Here is a 21,701-nt window from a genome sequence, read left to right as displayed (position 1 = left end):
AAATGGTCTCTCTGCTTGAGCAAAAGTATGATTAATGCTGAGATCAGTCAATCAGGTTAAGTCCTTGTTCTCAGTGTTGGCACAGTTTAACCTGTTTGAGGGTCACCTAGAGGTTTGACTATTTGCTGCTTTCGTACTTTGTTGGGGGGGTCATTCTCCGAGCCGTTAAGTTGGTCAACCTTAATCTGGGGGGCAAGGGATAATCAATCAATTAAATTATCAGAATGTATTCATATAGCCCAGGCCTGGAAAATTATTTTGACTCGGGGGCCAAATTTAGAGGAAAAAAATGTGTCTGGGGGCCGATATATCTATTTGTATGAACACTATTACAAAACCTCACAATAATGTCTGATTGAAAGCTAAAAATGTTATGACGGACTGCCTTAAAAAAGGAATGGAATTTTAATTTTTTTTACTGACAGAGACACCCAGAATGTACATTGAAATAAAGAATTTGGGATTTACAATATAAACTATGAATGATAAAACACAGAATATTGACAATATATGACTGTCACACCCCCTCTCCATCCACATATTTTACAATCAAGAGAAACACAACAAAAATGCAACAAACACAGCGAACTATAAACGCAAAAAAAAGAAAAAAAAAACACTACCCACAATCTGATATATTTGATACATCACTAAGCTTTAGAACTTTGTTGTAAAGATCTCCTTAGCGTCTGTCCCTGAAACCCACATTTCAGGCTCTGGAAACACTCTGTGGAAACGCTCCCTTCCCACACTGATTGGTGCCTCGTCTGAGCTGCTGGGACTTACATTACCATAGTAACTAATTACATGACCGTACTAACTAATTAGATGACCATAGTAACTAATTACATTACCACAGTAACTAATTACATGACCATAGTAACTAGGATATTATGCAGATTCCAAGCATTGAAAGACTTCGTATAGTTGAAGACTTACGGTCATTAGAAAACATCACTGCACATCATAATGGCAGCTACACTTTCCATCTTAAAGATCTAAAACAATTATTTGGGAATGTCCGGGGGGCCAGATTGAAAAGCTTAAAGGGCCACATGTGTCCCACGGGCCTTAATTTGCCCAGGTCTGATAGAGCCCTTAATCACAAGTGTCTCAAAGGGCTTTTTGAAACTCTCAACAGCATCATCCTGATCTAAATTCACATCCTGACAAAGAAAAACGTTTAAAAAAACCCCCAGCTGGGATAGAGCAGAAACCTCGAAAAGGGACTGCAGATGAAGGGTGATCGACTGCAATGGATGTTAAGTTGGTATTATTATTGAATTGTTAAATTACCCATAATACATACGTAGATAATGGGGAGTCCAGTCCATCTGAAAGCCAAGGGGGTTAGGGTCTTCTGGCCACAGCTTGGTCAGTTATACAAAGACGTCCACAGCTGTGTATGGAAGAGTGATCCATCCCGATCTCAACTCGGGTCAGCTAGCGCGTCATCCAGACTGGTACCACTCCAGAAATTATCCATGTATAAAGGTACCTTTGGTTTGAGTTTCAGATTTTCAATTGAATTTTCTAGAACAACAGCTTTTCTCAAAACTTCACACAATATTTTTTATTAATCCCACCCAACAGTAGAAACATTTAATTTCTGAGTGCCAATCAGACAATACACACACGCTGTCAAAACACAGACTACATGAGTGTTTGTTCCACACTGGAGGGATTTACTCAACACATTTCCACCAATAAGTCTAGGCTAGGATTTCTATATTCAGCACATATGGAGGTTCATCAGCATTGACAGCAACAGGATCGGTATCAACATCAGCATGATCTTGTCTCAGGTCATGGTCAGGCCATAGTCTTTTATAAACATCACACGTTATAGGAACAATATTCTTTTGTGTAGATTCCAGAAAAATATCAGTCCCTCCAGGATTTTGCAATGTCACAATCGCACCAACTTACTCTAATTCAATCTCATCCGATTATACTTTGTCTTGCAACTTTGTCCAATGCCCTCAACTACCCCCAACATTTTGACCGTTATGTTGGATCCACTATGGAGTGGACTTTCACAATATCATGTTAGATCCGTTCGACATCCATTGCTTTCGGTCTCCCTTAGGGGCGGGGGGTTGCCCACATATGCGGGCCTCTCCAAGGTTTCTCATAGTCATCATAGCCACTGTCACCGATGTCCCACTGGGGTGAGTTTTTCCTTGCCCTTATGTGGGCTCTGTACTGAGGATGTTGTTGTGGTTTGTGCAGCCCTTTGAGACACTTGTGATTTAGGGCTATATAAATAAACATTGATTGATTGATTGATTGATTGATTGATTGACCAATTGCCGTCATTTTCGCTACTCGAATTTGTCTCTGAGCGGCGCTCAAACGAGCATGTCACCTGTATAATCTAAATGTATCTGTGTGCCTTGTGTAGACAAATCAGAAACAAATATGTGTAACCATATAGGAATTATTTATTGCTCAAACAGCACAATCAGTCCTTCCACATCGCTAAGACCTACTTCATGTTCCTGTCTACAGCTCTAAGCCTTCTGGGTAATGTAGTACGTATATAAACATTCACGTCTTCGTTTACATGTGTTTATGTATTTATTTAAAGGCCTACTGAAATGAGATTTTCTTATTTAAACGGGGATAGCAGGTTATACTTGATCATTTAGCGATATTGCCATATTTTTGCTGAAAGGATTTAGTAGAGAACATCGACGATAAAGTTCTCAACTTTTGGTCGCTAATAAAAAAGCCTTGCCTTTACCGGAAGTAGCAGACAATGACGTCACCCGTGTGAGGGCTTCTCACATCCTCACATTGTTTTTAATGGGAGCCTCCAACAAAAAGAGCTATTCGGAACGAGAAAACGACAATTTCCCCATTAATTTGAGCGAGGATGAAAGATTTGTGGCTGAGGATATTGATAGCGAAGGACTAAAAAAAAAAAAATTAAGTTAAAAAAAAAGGCGATTGCATTGTGAGCGATCCAGATGTTTTTCGACACATTTACTAGGACAATTCTGGGAAATCCCTTATCTTTTTATTGTGTTGCTAGTGTTTTAGTGAGATTAAATAGTACCTGATAGTCGGAGGTGTGTGTCCACGGGTGTCTTGACGCCAGTGTCTGAGAGAAGTCACGGCAGCTGCATGGACAGCGCAAGCTCCGCAGATCTCCGGTAAGAGGCAACTTTTTACCACAATGTTAGCACCGATACCTGCCTGGTGACAAGTGGTCAGGATCCATGTTCGCTTGACCGCTCTGATCCATAGTAAAGCTTCACCTCCGGGAATTTTAAACAAGGAATCACCGTGTGTTTGTGTGGCTAAAGGCTAAAGCTTCCCACCTCTATCTTTCTACTTCTTCTTTATTAATTGAACAAATTGCAAAAGATTTAGCAACACAGATGTCCAGAATACTGTATAATTGCGCAATGAAAAGAGACAACTTTTAGCCGCTAGTGGTGCTGTGCTAATATGTCCCCTCCAACTCGAGACGTCGCACGCACGCGTCATCATACGCGTGATAATTCCGCGACGTTTTCAACAAGAAACTCCGCGGGAAATTTAAAATTGTCATATAGTAAACTAAAAGGGCCGTATTGGCATGTGTTGCAATGTTAATATTTCCTCATTGATATATAAACTATCAGACTGCGTGGTCAGTAGTAGTGGGTTTCAGTAGGCCTTTAACATTTATTTATCCAGGATTTATCACATACGTACTCAAGGACACAGATACCGAACACAAACACACACACACACAACATACACACATATGCAACTATATGGACACATTGATTGCGTGGCTGAGTACAGAGGAGACATGTGACTAAACACTATCACAGGAGCCATCTGCACTAGGAGGTCATCAGACTATGGCCAACAGGATGCTGACACAAAAGCGTCCCCACAAGTACGGCCGATAAACCCTGAGACAGATGGATCATCTGAGGAACGTTGAAAATGTTCAATAATAAAACTTGTAAAATAGTAAGAACCATGAGTATAGTATAAAATACAAGTAAGACAGATGATGATTAATTTTATATAAATATACAGTAAATAAATAGTAAATAAAAATAACTAAATACAATTTTGCATAACTATTAAGATAAAAAGTAAAATACAAATGACTTCAACAAAATAATTAATATCAGATAAAAGCCAAATCTATAATGTGGATCATTCTCCTAATAAATGCTCTGATTCTGCGAGGGAAAACGTGTTAAAACTTAAATGAATATATAAGACAAACAAAAACGTTTTAAGTGTAAAACATGCACAAAGAATGTTTGAACGACAGGTCAGACACCGGACAATAAGTAAGAGTTTGGTGATGCTTTTTTCCTCTATCACAAATAAATTAATTACTATTCTTAGGTATAATTATTTGAAATATTAACATTTCAAAATTGTGCTCTGATTGTGTTATTTTATTGCCATCTCGTAAAATGCTGTGATCGGCCAGACCTGGGGCGTCATACACAAGTATCGCGTATGCACAAAAAACTGCCATACGCCGTCTTTAAATGTATCAAAACCGACATCAACTCCACCGCTGCCGTACGCACATTTTCTACAGGGTGTGAATACTTTAGCGACACACACGGGGGATGCTGGGGAAAAACTTTACATTAAAAAGTGCCATTTTTTACTCAAACTGATTGATGTGCCCATCAGAGACACATGTGTTCAACTCCATCCATCCATTCTATACCGCAAATGTCCCTCTCGGGATCGCATGGGTGAGGAGGGCAGGGAGTTGAGGGGCATTAGGGGTTGGGTTGGGGGTAGAGTGGGCTAGAGCCCATCAATAAAACATAATTTTCACATGAAACTCCAATCTGACTGATGGCAGCTGGCTACTGTATAAACACATTTTATAATTTCTATCAAAATATATTTATATTGGGGGGAATCAGAATCAATCCACCTCTTCTGAAGTTTACATATCATTACAGCGACTATCTTCTCAAACAAAGTGCAGTACTCATTTTCCCCAGTCAGTTTTGGCCACGTGCATCCATCTTCTTCTTCGCTTTCTTCCTGACACGACCCTTTTGTTTTTGTTTTTTGCTATTCGGTTCAATCGAAACATGAGAAAGAATCACCTCCTACTGAGTTGCGATTGGTCAGACCGTGCCAAGCTCAAGCAAATGGCTACTTTCAATATGATTTGCATATTTATAGGGAGGCATGGCCAACATCTGTGAACAGTTTCAAGTTGATTGCAATGTACAAAAGAAATGTGCTTGGCATTGTGCGTGCGCACATTTTAATACATTATTTTAGTTCTCTGGATTTGAACGTACAGAACGTCTGTTTTTAGTGAGAACTCCATGCAACTCTAGTTACATGAGGCCTCTGGCCCCCGATCTTGAGTTCGATACCTGTGCTGTACACAGGGATAGAAATTGATAAGATTTTTGCGGTTTCTGGTTCCACTTTGCTTAACTGTTATGTTCGTTATCGGGTCTCATATCAATTCTCATTTGGAAAAAAACATAACCAGAAGATTGACCGTTCTCCCAAGATGCAGCAGGAACTCCAGAGGCATGGTGTAGGTGAGACATTGATTTATTGTCCATGAAATCCTTCAAAAATACAAAAAGACCGAAAAGCGTGGAAGCTATGGCGAAACTTGGAAGAGGAATCCAAGATCATAGAAATAGTTAACGTAAGGAGTTGCATGGAAGCAAATAGCAGACGTCGTCACTGTTGTGTAGTGCAAACAAGGAAGCCAGACTGATTGTGGCAAAATTTAGGAATAGGTAGCTCTCTGATTAGTGCCCAGGAGCAGGTGAGTGTACCGAACACTAATCAGAGGCAGGTGAAACTAATCTGCAGTCATGGCAACTAAAACACACACCCAGGGAAACAGAAACTAAGGGAGTCAAACTAAAACAACAGGCAACGGATCATAACAAATTGGGTTTATTTTAGAGCTAACATGACCTTACAAAGCCACCGGTGAGGTGTTCAAAGGCACAAAGCATAAAAAACTATTTCGAAAATAAATACATAAAAAAAATATGTAGTATTTAACAAAACAAAACATGGAGAAATTGCACAAGAATATAACATTGTGTAACCTTTTTTTTATAACTTTAAACAATCTTTGTAATCTGCCTGGAAAATATTTGTTTAGATAGATGGATAGATAGATAGATAGATAGATAGATAGATAGATAGATAGATAGATAGATAGATAGATAGATAGATAGATAGATAGATAGATAGATAGATAGATAGATAGATGGATAGATGGATTGTACTTTATTGATTCCTTCAGGAGAGTTCCTTCAGGAAAATAAAAATTTCAGCAGCAGTGTACAGAGTTGAGATCAATTTTAAAAAGTAAATAATGGTTTAGATTTACTAGGTGAAACTATTATAATAATATGGGCTCATAACATGCAAATTATGATATTTCAAGCCTTTTTTTAATATAATTTTGATGATTAATAACAGTTAATAAAAACTCATAAAATGTGGGGTTTTCAAAACCTGTGAGCCATGATCATCAAAATGACATTAAATACATAAATAAATAAATAAATAACTAGCGACTTGTCTTCCGCCCGAATGCAGCTGAGAAAGGCTCCAGCACCCTCCGTGACCCCAAAAGGGACAAGCGGTAGAAAATGGATGGATGGATAAAGGCTTGACATATTTCACTTTGCATGTAATGTCTATATTACATATTAGTTGAATTGCTGACATAAATGGACTTTTACACAATATTCTACTAATACTATAAGTTCCACCTGTAAAATAAAATGACTGAGTGAACACGGGGTAGGAGGAAAACATGACACTTTTCTCTGACTCCAATTGAACATTCACCTACCAAAGGAGCATCTTTGTGGCAAATTGTTGCAAGCTTTTGACCACAAACTTATTCACTGCTCTGTGCCATTCGTTGTCGTACTCCTTCCTGCCGCGGTGACAGCTAGAGGCATATTTGAACTAGAGCTGTTACTGCCCGCCTTGAAACCAGTCAGAATTTGTCTCCTCGTGCTCATCTAAGTGAGAAGGCATTTATTTCAATTCAACAGGTAATAGCGCTATCATTAGAGGCAGTATTAATACCTGTTGTATTTACGTCAGATGACCGCGCTTGCCTGGGATGAGGTCAGCATGACAGCAGCTTTATTTTGTCCATTCTTAACATGTACAGGACACATGAGAACTGAAATTACATTTTCGGCACAGTCCCGCTAGGCGCAGACATGCGTTACAGGGGGGACAAGACGGGACCGCCAACGGATCAGCCACCTACGGCGCTCCTTAAAAAAAGTGAGAAAAAGGTGACATTGGGAGATGGGGAAGAGAAAAAGCAAATATCAGTCTAAGGCTAGACCCTCAAGAGGGGTCCAGACTGAGTCCAAGGAAAAAACCTCACATAGCATGGCACACATAAACATGGTATATGTAATCACACCAACTTACAACAGGGGGGGGGGTTGATGCCCTGGAGGCCGGCTGCCACCACAGAGCGCTACTATGCCATCCACAGAGCGCCACTATGCCATCCACAACCCCAAAGGAATTAAGCGGTGGTGAAGGCGTTGGATTTGGGGAGGGACGTGTGCGTGTATGTATGCCCAATTAACTTGGGTGAGATGTTGAAATGTTTTTGTGGACTGGGGCCGATCTGAAGTTCGACACCAGGTGTTGTTGAAAAAAAAGGAGGTCAAAAGCGTCCATCTTTGAGGAGTCCTCGGGGGAGTTCTTCAGAACAGCCTGTTTCTGATTGCATCAAGGCCATTCAAGGGAGTCAAATCGTAGATTAAGAAGTTGTTTTTCTTCAAGAAGACTAAACAATGACTTACCTTCTCTGTGTGTCCGTGCTGGATTCTCCAATTCCAATTTAATTATTTCTTCTCAGCAAGCTTCTCCAAGATGAAATCCATTTTGCGATTCACATCAAAAAATCGCTCCAGTCTGTGTTCTCACAGCCCGACCCAATCCTTCCATTGCGTTGAGTGGCTGCCATCGATTTCCGAATTTGACGATACACCAGAGCAATGGCCAGCCCAATCAGAAGGTGCCCCGCGGCGGTTCAAAAACGTGACATTCATATAGTTATTGCATGCTGTGTGTTGAAATGCTTCAGCATATTGCTCGCATGTCCTCCTCTGCATGAAAAACAGTCGTGGTCAAAAGTTTACATACACTTGTAAAGAACATAATGTCATGACTGTCTTGAGATTCAAATAATTTATACTACTCTTATTTTTTTGTGATAGAGTGATTGGAGCACATACTTGTTGGCCACAAAAAACATTCATGAAGTTTGGCTCTTTTATGAATCCATTATGGGTCTATGAAAATGTGACCAAATCTGCTGGTTCAAAAGTATACATACAGCAATGGTAATATTTTGGTTACATGTCCCTTGGCCTCTCCTCCTCTCTGAGCTGCCATCTTATCGTGGTAGAGGAGTTTGCGGGTCCCAATGATCATGGAAGCTGTGATGTCCGGGGTCTTCCGTGCCCCCTGGTAGGGTCTCCCGAGACAAACAGGTCCTAGGTGAGGATCAGACAAAGAGCAGCTCGAAGACTTTTTATGGAAATGCAAAAACCGAGACTCCGATTTCTCTCGCCCGGACGCGGGTCACTGCGGCTCCCTCTGGAGTTTGGGCCCGGTGGCCGGGCCTGTCCCCATGGGGCCTGGCCGGGAGCAGCCCAAAGAGGCAACGTGGGTCCCCCCTCCAATTGGCTCACCACCCATAGCAGGGGCCATAGAGGTCGGGTGTGTTGTGAGCTGGGCGGAAGCCGAAGGCAGAGCACTTGGCGGTTTGATCCCCGGCTACATAAGCTAGCTCTTGGGACGTGGAATGTCACCATGCTGGGGGGGAAGGCACCTGAGCTAGTGCACGAGGGGAAGAAGTTCCGGGTGGATATAGACGGACTCACTTCGACACACAGCAAGGGCTCTGGAACCACTTCTCTCGAGAGGGACTGGACTCTCTTCCGCTCTGGCATTGTGAGAGGCGACAGGCTGTGGTGGCAATTCTTGTTTTCCCCCGGCTCAAAGCCCAGTGGACGAGAGGGTTGCTTCCCTCCGCCTTCGGGTGGGGGGGACGGGTCCTGACTTTTGTTTGTAACTACGCACCAAACAGCAGTTCAGAGTACCCACCCTTTTTGGATACATTCGAGGGAGTACTGGAAAGTGCTCCACCGGGGGATTCCCTTTGTCCTACTGGGAGACTTTAATGCTCATGTTGGCAACGGCAGTGAAACCTAGAGAGGCGTGATTGGGAAGAATGGCCGGCCGGATCTGAACTTGAGTGGTGTTTTTTTTTTTGGACTTTTGTCCTCGTCACAGATTGTCCATAACAAACACCATGTTCAAACATAGAGGTGTCCATATGTGCACTTGGCACTAGGACACCCTGAGCCGCAGTTCCATGATCGACTTTGTAGTTGTGTCATCGGCTTTGATGCTTTAAGTTTTGGACACTCGGGTGAAGAGAGGGGCGGAGCTTTTTACCGATCACCACCTGGTGGTGAGTTGGCTACGATGAAGGGGGAGGATGCAGGACAGACCTGGCAGGCCCAAACGCATTGTGAGGGTCTGCTAGGAATGTCTGGCAGAGTCTCCTGTCAGAGAGAGTTTCAATTCCCACCTCCGGAAGAACTTTGGACATGTCACGAGGGAGGTGCTGGTAACTGAGTCCGAGTGGACCATGTTCCGCACCTCTATTGTCGAGGCAGCTGATCGGACCTGTGGCCGCAAGGTAGTTGGTGCCTGTCGTGGCGGTAATCCTAGAACCCGTTGGTTGACACGGGTGGTGAGAGATGCTGTCAAGCTGAAGAAAGAGTCGTATCGGGTTCTTTTGGCTCATAAGACTCCGGAGGCAGCGGACATGTACCGACAGGTCAAGCGGTGGGCGGCTTCAGCGGTCGCGGAGGCAAAAACTCGGACATGGGAGGAGTTCGGGGAAGCCATTGAAAACGACATCGGGGCGGCTTCGAAGCGATTCTGGACCACCATCCGCCGCCTCAGGAAGGGGAAATAGTACACTGTCAACACCGTGTATGGTGATGATGGTGTTCTGCTGACCTCGACTGTGAATGTTGTGGATCGGTGGAGGGAATACTTTGAAGGCCTCCTAAATCCCACCAACACGTCTTCCTAAAAGGAAGCAGTTCCTGGGGGACCTGTGGTGGGCTCTTCTGTTTCTGGGGTTGAGGTTGATGAGGTAGTTAAAAAGCTCCTCGGTGGCAAAGCCCCGGGGATGGATGAGATCCGCCTGGAGTTCCTTAAGGCTCTGGATGCTTTTTCATTGTCCCATTTACTTTCTGTAAAGCACCAGTTCTATTAGCAGCAAAACAGGCCCAGAGCATAATACAACCACTACCATGCTTGACGGTATGAATGGTGTTCCAGGGATTAAAGGCCTCACCTTTTCTCCTCCGAACATATTGTGACCATACAGCTCAATTTTTGTTTCATATGACCACAGAACTTTCCTTCAGAAGGTCTTATCTTTGTCCATTAGATGTCACCGGCTGCAGCCATGTTCCTGTCTGATGGTCATCGTCGCCCGGAAGAACCGTTTACGGGATCGGTTAACAAAATGGCAAGCGATTCCAAACAACAAACGGTTTTTGATTCCCATCCCGAGTTGTACACTTTACTCAAGTTGTGCTCCTAACTTCTTATTAATTACATTAAATTACCTCCTTGCTTGACACTCAGCATCAAGGGTTGGAATTGGGGGTTAAATCACCAAAATGATTCCCGAGCGCGGCCACCGCTGCTGCTCATTGCTCCCCTAAACTCCCAGGGGATGGAACAATGGGATGAGTCAAATTCAGAGGCTCATTTCACCACACCTAGAGTGTGTGAGACTATCATTGGTACTTTTAACTTTTACTTTAAAAGCATTGGGATCCCTCGCCAAGCTTTAACGTGCAGCGTGCACGTTTTCAGAAGGTGGAGGACCCCAACAACTAGGTTTGTTTTGGACCCCCAGATGACTAAATATGGCCATGTCTATATTCTAGTCCATAAAATTTGCCTTAAAAGTTTCATATACTGAGAATGAAAATAAGCCCAGTTCTTGTTCAGTGTAAGGGTAAGTAGTTAACGCTACTGCAGTATGTAAAGCAGAGGACTCCATTCAGAAGCTGAAACGAAATAATGTTTGACTTTGTATTAATCATTTTCAATTTCACGCCAACATAGGTTTGAGTGACATTTTAAAAAGTCTCATTACAATGTGCGATATTTTACGAGCAAACGTCCTATTGAGAAAGTGTCTCCTGATGACAATGAATGTTCCTTCAATGAGCCGCTCGCATAGCGGCCGTCAAACAGTGAAACAGATGTGGGCAAAATGGAAACGAAGTCTGGAAGTGATTGTTCATTTACTTTTAGTCGCGGTTTGTAGTTTTTAAGGATGCCTTGTCACTTATTACATCTGAAGGAGTATATCTATTGTATTGTATGTTTCGTGAATACTCCTTACTGTTCATCCAAGGTTTATAGAGCCAATACATCACACAACTCAACAATAAAGAGTAGCTTTATTAGAGTGATTCATGTTTTTTTGTAAGTTGTCGGCTTAATATCAATCTTGCGGTTTGCAGGCCAGGTAATCATGATAGTGATTTTTTATTTGGTAACAGCCATCGCTTTATGTCTGCCTGAAAAGGGCATGCAGGCCAAAACACCGCCTCCCTTCCTTCCATGCCAGCCGTGCATCTGGTTGATTAATTATCCAGGATCATTACAGCCATAATCGTTAGTATATTCACGCGTTGAACTGCGATGTGTCTTCATCACTCAGTAATCTGGGACGCCTCACAGCCCAGCTGCAACGTTGGAAGACCTTGAGTGGCCTTTATAGCGATGATGAGCATAAATGAAAGATGTTCCGGCTACAGCCTTTTCCAGGCTGCTCACATCCTCTCGGTCTCTCTCCTCTTTGACACCAGTGGGACTTCACCATGGCGAGTGGGAGCCTGTGGGTGTTTGCATGGACTCTGCTTTCGTTTGCACTGCTCTGTGCCATCCTCCGATCGCAGGTAAACAAGAAGACTCTCAAACTTTGTTCACCAAGTACCACTTCAGAAAACAAGCACCACCATAATGACCCACATCAAAATAAAGTAGCGTAGTAGGCCTTAGTATTCATTTTAAAAAAAAAGGCAGAAACAAGTATACTGAATATTTCTTTACACCAGGGGTGTCAAACTCATTTTAGATCAGGGGCCACATAGAGAAAAATCTACTCCCAATTGTGCCAGACTGGTAAAATCACGGCACAATTTTAGTAAGTAAAAATAACTGCAAATTGTTTTCTTTGTTAGAAAATGGAACAAGCACAAATGTCCAAATCATAATGTTGTTGGGGTTTTCTTTACACATACACGTTGCGGTTAATCATTTATTTGTCGTTATTTATATTTTCTGAATAAATTATGTTATAATGTTCATTAGTCAACTCATCAGTGTTAATATTCCATCCATCAAGATAAAAAATGTAATTAAATTAATAAAATTACAGGATGCTATTTATATAGTTTGATAATATCCCTTGACTGATGTACTAACATCATGTGGTTTATTTTGTACATAGGTAGCATCATCTACAAAGATACAAAAAATTGCTATCGTGACATTCAGTGGACACATTTAGAACAGCAGTTTCTTTCATTCAAAAATTTCAGGTACATTTTTATTCTTAGCAAACTCATAAAGGATAAAACCTGTTCGCAGGCCTGATCAGGCCCTCTGGCCGTACGTTTGACACCCCTGGTTTACACCGTAGCATTACACACGGTTTGAACAGTGATTGTCTATGGGAAAATAAAACAGTACTTAAATAATTAATCAAAATGTTTGGGGTACCACAAGATGGAGCCCGCATGCCACTGGTGGTACACGTACCACAGTTTGAAAATCCCTGGGTCAAAGGAAGACAATATATATTGATTCCCTTGTGGCATAAAAAATTATAGACAAGTACTCATAAATCTCTGTTCACACTGTAGCTCAATTATTTTTTTTCCATTTCAATATTTTTAAATCCAACGCAGATGTCTTTCCACATGTTAGGATTGTAAATCAATTCACAATAAAACCTGTGATTTTTATTTATTCTGATTCTAAAGAGATTCATAATTTTCGAGAATTGATTAAAACATGTTTAATCTTAACAAAAACATGATTTTAGCATTTTTTCGGAAACCATTTTCAGATTGTTGTTTGAAATTACCATAAATGAGACGTTTGTTTTTTTTTAAATGTGTTGCTTCAAAAATGCAACAAGGTGCATATTCTAATTGTTAAAAACTTGAAAGAGAACTGCACTTTTTTGTAAATTTTGCCTGTCATTCACAATCATTATAAAAGATGTTACAACAGATTTTTTTTTCATGCATTATAAATATTAAATAAATTCGATCAAAAGTCAGTTTACAATGGAGCGTATGGGAGCCGTTCAATTATGTCTATGAAGCCCTTAAAAACACATCCAAACACCTCCAATAAGGTTTTATATACATGATGTAAGTATATATGTAACGTTGTGATGAGGACATTAATAATAACATTTAATAAACATTAATAATAACATTTAATAGTTACCTAATTTGATAATTTTAAGCATAGATCGATAGATAGATAGATAGATAGATAGATAGATAGATAGATAGATAGATAGATAGATAGATAGATAGTAGAGATGCGCAGTTTGCGGTCTCATCCGTGGAGTCTGCGGATAAACCGCGGGTCGGCCAGTTGACATGACAAAAAAATAGATTTTAATTAGATTCGGGCGGGTGGCGGTTGAACCATCCGGAAATATTTGATATACATGGTTCTGTGATCGGTATCCTTTGCCATTCAAAGAGCCATTTAAGACCCGTGTCATTAAGCGAAGAAAACAATAAGAGACGATATTATTCTCCTGGATGACTGCCGGTAGTCACCCAGATGATAAGTATTAGGGCGTGTTATGAAGCCATTGGCTTTGTCGCCTACTACAGCATGTACGATCTACTTGTCAGTCCAGCATCATGTTGTGTGTGGCTTCCGCGGCAACACGCACACGACTGCAAGGCATACTGGGTGACACAGACTACACTAATGGTTGTGATATAAACAATTTTAACACTCTTAGGAATATGCGCCACGCTGCGAAGCCACACCAAAAACAACAAACACATTTCGGGAGAACATCCTCACAGTAACACAACATAAACGCAACACGACAAATACCCATAATCCTTTGTATTCATGACAATCCCACGATTATCCAATAGCGTTCATCCTGATGACAAGAATAAGGGAGTGCTGCGAAGCCATTTCCTTAGACACCTTCAACAACATGTACTAACCGATTGTTGGTCCGGCAATATGTTGTGCGCAGCTTCCGCAATTACACGTTCAAAATTGAAAGGCATACTGGGTGATACAGAGTACACTGATGGTTGTGATATAAACAACTTTAACACTTACTAATATGCGCCATGCTGTGAAGCCACACCCAAAAAGATTGACAAACATTTCGGGAGAACATCCTCACAGTAACACAACATAAACGCAACACGACAAATACCCATAATCCTTTGTATTCGTGACAATTCCCGAGTCCTCCCCCGTGCGTCTGTAAGGTGGCCTTGGTTGGGGGCGCAGGGGTGTAAAATATATTCGGGACGTGTCACGAATACAAAGGATTATGGGTATTTGTCGTGTTGCGTTTATGTTGTGTTACTGTGAGGATGTTCTCCCGAAATGTTTGTCAATCTTTTTGGGTGTGGCTTCACAGCATGGCGCATATTAGTAAGTGTTAAAGTTGTTTATATCACAACCATCAGTGTACTCTGTATCACCCAGTATGCCTTTCAATTTTGAACGTGTAATTGCGGAAGCTGCACACAACATATTGCCGGACCAACAATCGGTTAGTACATGTTGTTGAAGGTGTCTAAGGAAATGGCTTCGCAGCACTCCCTTATTCTTGTCATCAGGATGAACGCTATTGGATAATCGTGGGAACGTTAGCGGCTCCAATTGTCATCTTTACTCTGTGAAACAGGTTTAAATAGCTCTGTGAGTGGTAAAGGCGGACAATCTCTGATGTTTTTTAGCGGGCGGTTGGCGGGCGGGTACGGTCCTGATAAAATGTTGGTTCGGGTGGACGGCGGGTGGATGACGACTTTGGTGATACGGATGCGGATGATATAATTGCCTATCCGCACATCTCTGATAGATAGATAGATAGATGGATAGATAGATAGATAGATAGATAGATAGATAGATAGATAGATAGATAGATGGATAGATAGATAGAGATAGTGCTTCATTTATTCCTTCAGGAGAGTTCCCTTAGCGGTGGCGATGACCAAGAAGAACGCGGAGTTGGAATATAATTACAACGCTTTATGTACATATTTATATACATATTTATATAATATTTACATATTTATATAATATGTAACTACAAGCTCCATTCACAGACAGAGTCCCATTGCTTTTATGAGCGGTCGAGCGAGTCAAAAGCGTTTAAAAAAATAAAAAAAATTAAAAAAAGTTAATTAAAAAATATAAAAGTTTTATTTTTAATTTTTATATGTGGCGGCCATAATTATTTTGTGGCGGGCTGCCACAAATAAATGAATGTGTGGGAAACCCTGATATATATATATTAGGGCTGGGCAACGATTAAAAATTTTAATCGAAGTTAATCGCACTATTTCTCTGATTAATCGCGATTAACTGCATTGTATACGCAAAGCCCAATAATGAATTAAAAAGTAGTGTGTAGTGCACCTTTATTGGAATATTCTCCCACATGAACAAAAGCGCCAAAACATTTGTTGTGCAAACACAATTTAAATCAGTCCTTGTTAAACAGTAGCAGTTAAATAGCATATTTTATGAAAATCAACTCAAAAAATGTAAATACAAACATTTAAGCTTATTACTACCACTGCCAGGGTATATAATTTATCCTGTTTGTTATGGAAAATAAATATAATCTACATACTGAGCCACAGTCATAACATCCGAACAGGCAATTTCTGAGGTAACAGCAGAAACATTTTTTTTATCAGAAATCTTATGTTTAAAAAACCTATATTATAGGTAGTGGGCTGTTTTAGGGAATTTTTGATCAAATTATCCGTAGTGGCAATATTAATAATGTTGTGTTTATTTTGCGTAGTGCACTTAAAATAATTATGACCATATCTAGGAATTGATATGATGGGAATTTTCCGATTGTTTGCTTGGTGCTTTGATAAACTGAACGCATCATATACATGGTACTATATTGTGATGTTATGAGCCAGGGAAAAAAGAACTACCCTACCCAGCATGCAACAGGAGTGACGAGCATGCGCGGTAGCCCGGTATGGGTTGTGTCGCCATGACGGCATCTTGTATGTTGTGATATGCACGCTCCAAAAGTAAACGTTAAGAACTCAGCCAACACTCCTCGTCTGCATTATTCATAAATAGACGGACAACACATATACTCCGCTGCTTCACAGGCCGCTGGATGTAGCCGGCAAAGTATTCCCATGCTAGCTAGCCGGTCTAGCAAGCACGCGTCATTCAGTCCAAAACGGCCCAATCTATCCACATCCAGAATTGTCTGGCGGTCGTAAGTGATCCCGGAGTGACCACGCTGTAAGCCAGCCATGAAATTTGCAGAATTGTCCGGTATTTTTGCCAAATGTTCCATCTTTACTAAGAGCCCCTCGACGCCGGGCGACGCCATCTTGTTAAGAAAAGGCGTTAACAAAATAAAAGCATGTAAACAACATACGCAAATGTGCGCTAAAATAATTGTCGGCGTTAATAGATTGATGAGTTAACTCATAATTAACGCATTAATTTGCCCACCCCTAATATATACATATATATATATATATGTATATATATACATATATATATATATATATATATATATATATATATGTCTTGATTGGATTATCCAGAGGATAATGCTCGATACCGTGGTAGAGGGCAATATGTAGGTGTGGGAAAAATCACAAGACTACTTCATCTCCACAGAACTGTTTCATGAGGGGTTCCCTCAATCATCAGGAGAATATATATATATATATATATATATATATATATATATATATATATATATATATATATATATATATATATATATATATATATATATATATATATATATATTTATATATATATATATATATAGACTGGCATTGGGTGAAAAAAATACACATATATATATATATATATACATATATATATATCACGTTGGGTGAAAAAAATACACACATATATATATATATATATATATAGATATATATATATATATCTATATATATATATATATATATATATATATATATATATATATATATATATGTGTGTATTTTTTTCACCCAATGCCAGTCAAAAAGTTTGGGGACCCCTGGTATAGACGAACAACCAGCCATGTATTTTAAAGATAATCAAGGTTTATATTGTTTTGGTTTTGGTTTGTTTCCTGGTGTGTAAACAATTGCTAAAAACTAAATTTTTTGCCTAAATTGCTATGATTATTTTCTTTGAGGTAACCCATAGCCTTGATGCGCACGAGTGTGCATGCTCCGTAGCGTTAGGCGGCAGATTTTTATGGGTAGCAAATGTTTCCAGAACACCGGGGCTGTGTCTAATTCCTAAGCAAAGGGCTGTGTGTTTGATGTCATATTTGGTGGGCATTTTTGGGGGGGGGGGTAATGTAAAGGACGACTTAAAAAGATCGGATTTAACAAAAAAAAATGGAACATCATACCCTGCAGTGTGAATGTAGCCTAAACTGCACACATGGAGAGGCGTACATCAATCCTTTTAATCAAGTGCAAAATTGTGTAATTTCACACCTTTCTAAACTTATTTCTACCATGTTTTGTCTTTCAACAGTTTGCGTACATTGCTTACGCCTGCCTGGGCACCTTGTTGTTTTCCCTGGTGAGTACACTCCACACCTGTCAGGAATGAAATAAGCTCTCCAACGCTGACCTTTCCAAGTGAAATAAATCACCATCAAAGGGGGCTTAATGTCACCGCTGTGAATGAGATGCAAGATTTGATCCCAGGGCTAAGCTGCAAACCGCCAGCGTCTGAGTCGTTAGCGCAAATAGACAGACTCTGATGTCCTTGTGCCCTTTTATTTCACTCATACTCCTTCTTAACGGGGGGGCTTCAATTTCACAACCATCCTCCCTACATGCCCTTGGCGCCAACCACAAACGTTGGTGACCCCCGCCGTCACAGATGGGAGCAGTCGGACCGCTCCCGGGGCCCAAACAAGCCGTCAGGAGCAAGTCGCAGCTTATTTGGGGTCTACAGAATTATTTATGAGCAGCAGACAACTACCGCCTTGTTAAGTTTCTTTCCATGTGTCTCCCCTTGCCGGGACAAAGTCTCTTTAATCACACAAACAAGCTGTCATCGCGTTGAAGCATCTCCTCTCTCACTATCTCTGCAGTACCTGGTGTTTGATACCCAGCGCATCGTGGGCGGCAAGCACAGGAAATACGAGGTCTCTCCCGAGGAGTACGTTTACGCCGCCCTCAGCCTCTACTTGGACATTGTTACCTTGTTCCTGCTCTTGCTACAACTCATCAACCTCTGTCGCTGACCCTCAGCCTCCACGACGGGCTGAAACGCCGTGTCTTGCAAGAAGCATTCTCTGAATTGTAACGCAGCGTGCAACATAATGGGGTGCCGGATGTAAAAGTTCAGTCACACTTTTCGTGCATATATACAGTCGCGATCAAAAGTGTACATACACTTGTAAAGAACATAATGTCATGGCTGTCTTGAGTTTCCAGTCATTTCTACAACTGTTATTTTTTTGTGATAGAGTGATTAGAGCACATACTTTCACGTTCATGAAGTTTGGTTCATTAATGAATTTATTATGGGTCTACAAAATCTGCTGGGTCAAAAGTCTACATACAGCAATGTTAAAGACCTACTGAAACCCACTACTACCGACCACGCAGTCTGATAGTTTATATATCAATGATGAAATATTAACATTGCAACACATGCCAATACGGCCTTTTTAGTTTACTAAATTGCAATTTTAAATTTCCCGGGAGTTTCGTCCTGGAAACTTCGTTTAATGATGACGTGTACGCAAGACGTCACAGTATTTTGGAGATCTGTGTTGCTGAATCCTTTGCAATTTGTTCAATTAATATTGGAAAAGTCACAGTAGAAAGATGGAGTTGGGAAGCTTTAGCCTTTAGCCACACAAACACACGGTGATTCCCCGTTTAAAATTCCTGGAGGTGAAACTTTACTATGGATCAGAATGCGGTCAAGCTAACATGAATCAAGACGGAATGTCAACCAGCAGGTTTAGGTGAGAAAATTGTGGTTAAAAAGTCAGTTCTTACCGGAGAAAAGTTGAGCTTGGGCCGTCCATAGCTGCCGTCGACTCCCCTGAGACACTGCACGTCAAGACACCCGTGGACACACCCTTCCGACTATCAGGTACTATTTAACTCACTAAAACACTAGCAACACAATAGAAAGATAAGGGATTTCCCAGAATTATCCTATTAAATGTGTCTAAAAACATCAGAATCCGTCCCAATTGCGTTTTTTTTTCTAGTTCGTCGCTATCAATATCTTCAAACACGAATCTTTCATCCTTGCTCAAATTAATGGGGAAATTGTCGTTTTTCTCGGTCCAAATAGCACTTTTTGTTGGAGGCTCCCATTATAAACAATGTGAGTATGTGAGGAGCCCCCACACTTGCAACGTCATCGTCTGCGAATTCCGGTAGAGGCAAGGCTTTCGTCTTAGCACTGACAGTTGCAAACTTTATCGTGGATGTTCTCTACTAAATCCTTTCAGCAAAAATATGGCAATATCGCAAAACAATCAAGTATGACACATAGAATGGACCTGCTATCCCCGTTTAAATCAGAAAATCTCATTTCAGTAGGCCTATAATATTTGGTTGCATGTCCCTTGATCCCCCGGTAAGAGCTGGACAAAGTGGCTGGGGAGAGGAAAGTCTGGGATTCCCTGCTTAGGCTGCTGCCCCCGTGAAGATGGATGGATGAATGGATGTCCCCTGGCATGTTTCACTGCAATAAGGCACTTCTAGTAGCCATCCACAAGCTTCTGGTTGTATTTTCGACCACCCCTCTTGGCAAAATTGGTGCAGTTCAGCTAAATTTGTTGGTTTCCTGACATGGACTTGTTTCTTCAGCATTGTCCACACTTTTAAGTCAGGACTTTGGGAAGGCCGTTCTGAAACCTTAATTCTAGCCTGATTTAGCCATTCCTTTACCACTTTTGACATGTGTTTGGGGTCATTGTCCTGTTGGAACCCCCAACTGCACCCAAGACCCAACCTCCAGGCTGATAATTTTAGGTTGTCCTCCTTTTTCATTGTCCCATTTACTCTCTGTAAAGCACCAGTTCCATTGACAGAAAAACAGGCCCAGAGCATAATACTACCACCAACATGCATGACGGTAGGTGTGGCGTTCCCGCGATTAAATGCCTCACCTTTTCTCCTCCAAACATATTGCTGGGTATTGTGGCCAAACAGCTCAATTTTTACTTCATCTGACATCACATGGACAAAGATAAGACCTTCTGGAGGAAAGTTCTGCACCAATTTTGTCAAGCTGAGTGGTCAAAAATTCAACCAGAGGCTTGTGGATGGCTACCATCCATCCAACCATTTTCTACCGCTTATTCCCTTTTGGGGTTGCGGGGGGCGCTGGTGCCTATCTCAGCTACAATCGGGCGGAAGGCGGGTACACCCTGGACAAGTCGCCACCTCATCGCAGGGCCAACACAGAAAGACAGACAACATTCACACTCACATTCACACACTAGGGCCAATTTAGTGTTGCCAATCAACCTATCCCCAGGTGCATGTCTTTGGAAGTGGGAGGAAGCCGGAGTACCCGGAGGGAACCCACGCATTCCCGGGGAGGACATGCAAACTCCACACAGAAAGATCCCGAGTCTGGATTTGAACCCAGGACTGCAGGACCTTCGTATTGTGAGGCAGACGCACGAACCCCTCTGCCACCGTGAAGCCGGATGGCTACCATAAGCGCATTATTGCAGTGAAACTTGCCAAGGGACATATAACCAAATATTAACATTGCTGTATGTATACTTTTGACCCAACAGATTTGCTCACATTTTCAGTAGACCCATAATAAATTCATAAAAGAACCAAACTTCATGAATGTTTTTTGTGACCAACAAGTATGTTTTCCAATCATTCTATCACAAAAAAAATAAGAGTTGTATAAATTATTGGAAACCCAAGACATCCATGATATTATGTTCTTTACAAGTGTATGTAAACTTTTGATCCTGACTGTATTTCTAAGATGTAACTCACTTTTCTACATTTATGTTTAAATTAAATGTTGACACTATATATCTCATATGAATATATTATATAAAATCTAAACCTTGGCGACTGGTCCAGGGTGTACCCCAACTTCCCCCCGAATGCAGCTGAGATAGGCTCCAGCACCCCCCGCGATCCCAAAAGGGACAGGCGGTAGGAAATGGATGGATGGAAATCTAAACCAATATGTTAAACCTAAATGTGAAATCTAAACCTAAATGTTGAATCTAAACTTAAATGTTGCATTTGAATCTAAATCCATCCGTCGATCCATTTTCTACCGCTTGTCCGTTTCGGGGTCGCTGGAGCCTATCTCAGCTACATTTGTGA

General features: G+C 41.1%; 1 protein-coding gene across 2 annotated transcripts in view; it reads left to right on the top strand.

Annotated features, from left to right (window-relative positions):
* The window catches only part of zgc:110410 (uncharacterized protein LOC553618 homolog), a 42,307-nt gene extending 22,352 nt beyond the window's left edge, over positions 1-19,955 (top strand). For both annotated transcript variants that reach the window (XM_061914738.1, XM_061914739.1), the window contains exons 9-11: positions 11,934-12,023; positions 17,890-17,937; positions 18,458-19,955. In XM_061914738.1, the coding sequence (XP_061770722.1) occupies positions 11,934-12,023; positions 17,890-17,937; positions 18,458-18,610 (291 nt within the window). In that variant the 3' untranslated portion in view covers positions 18,611-19,955. The remainder of the gene's footprint in view (positions 1-11,933; positions 12,024-17,889; positions 17,938-18,457) is intronic.
* Positions 19,956-21,701: the final 1,746 nt, after the last annotated feature.

The sequence above is a fragment of the Nerophis ophidion genome, linkage group LG11, assembly GCF_033978795.1.
Source record: "Nerophis ophidion isolate RoL-2023_Sa linkage group LG11, RoL_Noph_v1.0, whole genome shotgun sequence".
Lineage (NCBI taxonomy): Eukaryota > Metazoa > Chordata > Actinopteri > Syngnathiformes > Syngnathidae > Nerophis > Nerophis ophidion.
This window is presented reverse-complemented; position numbering and strand designations above follow the sequence as displayed.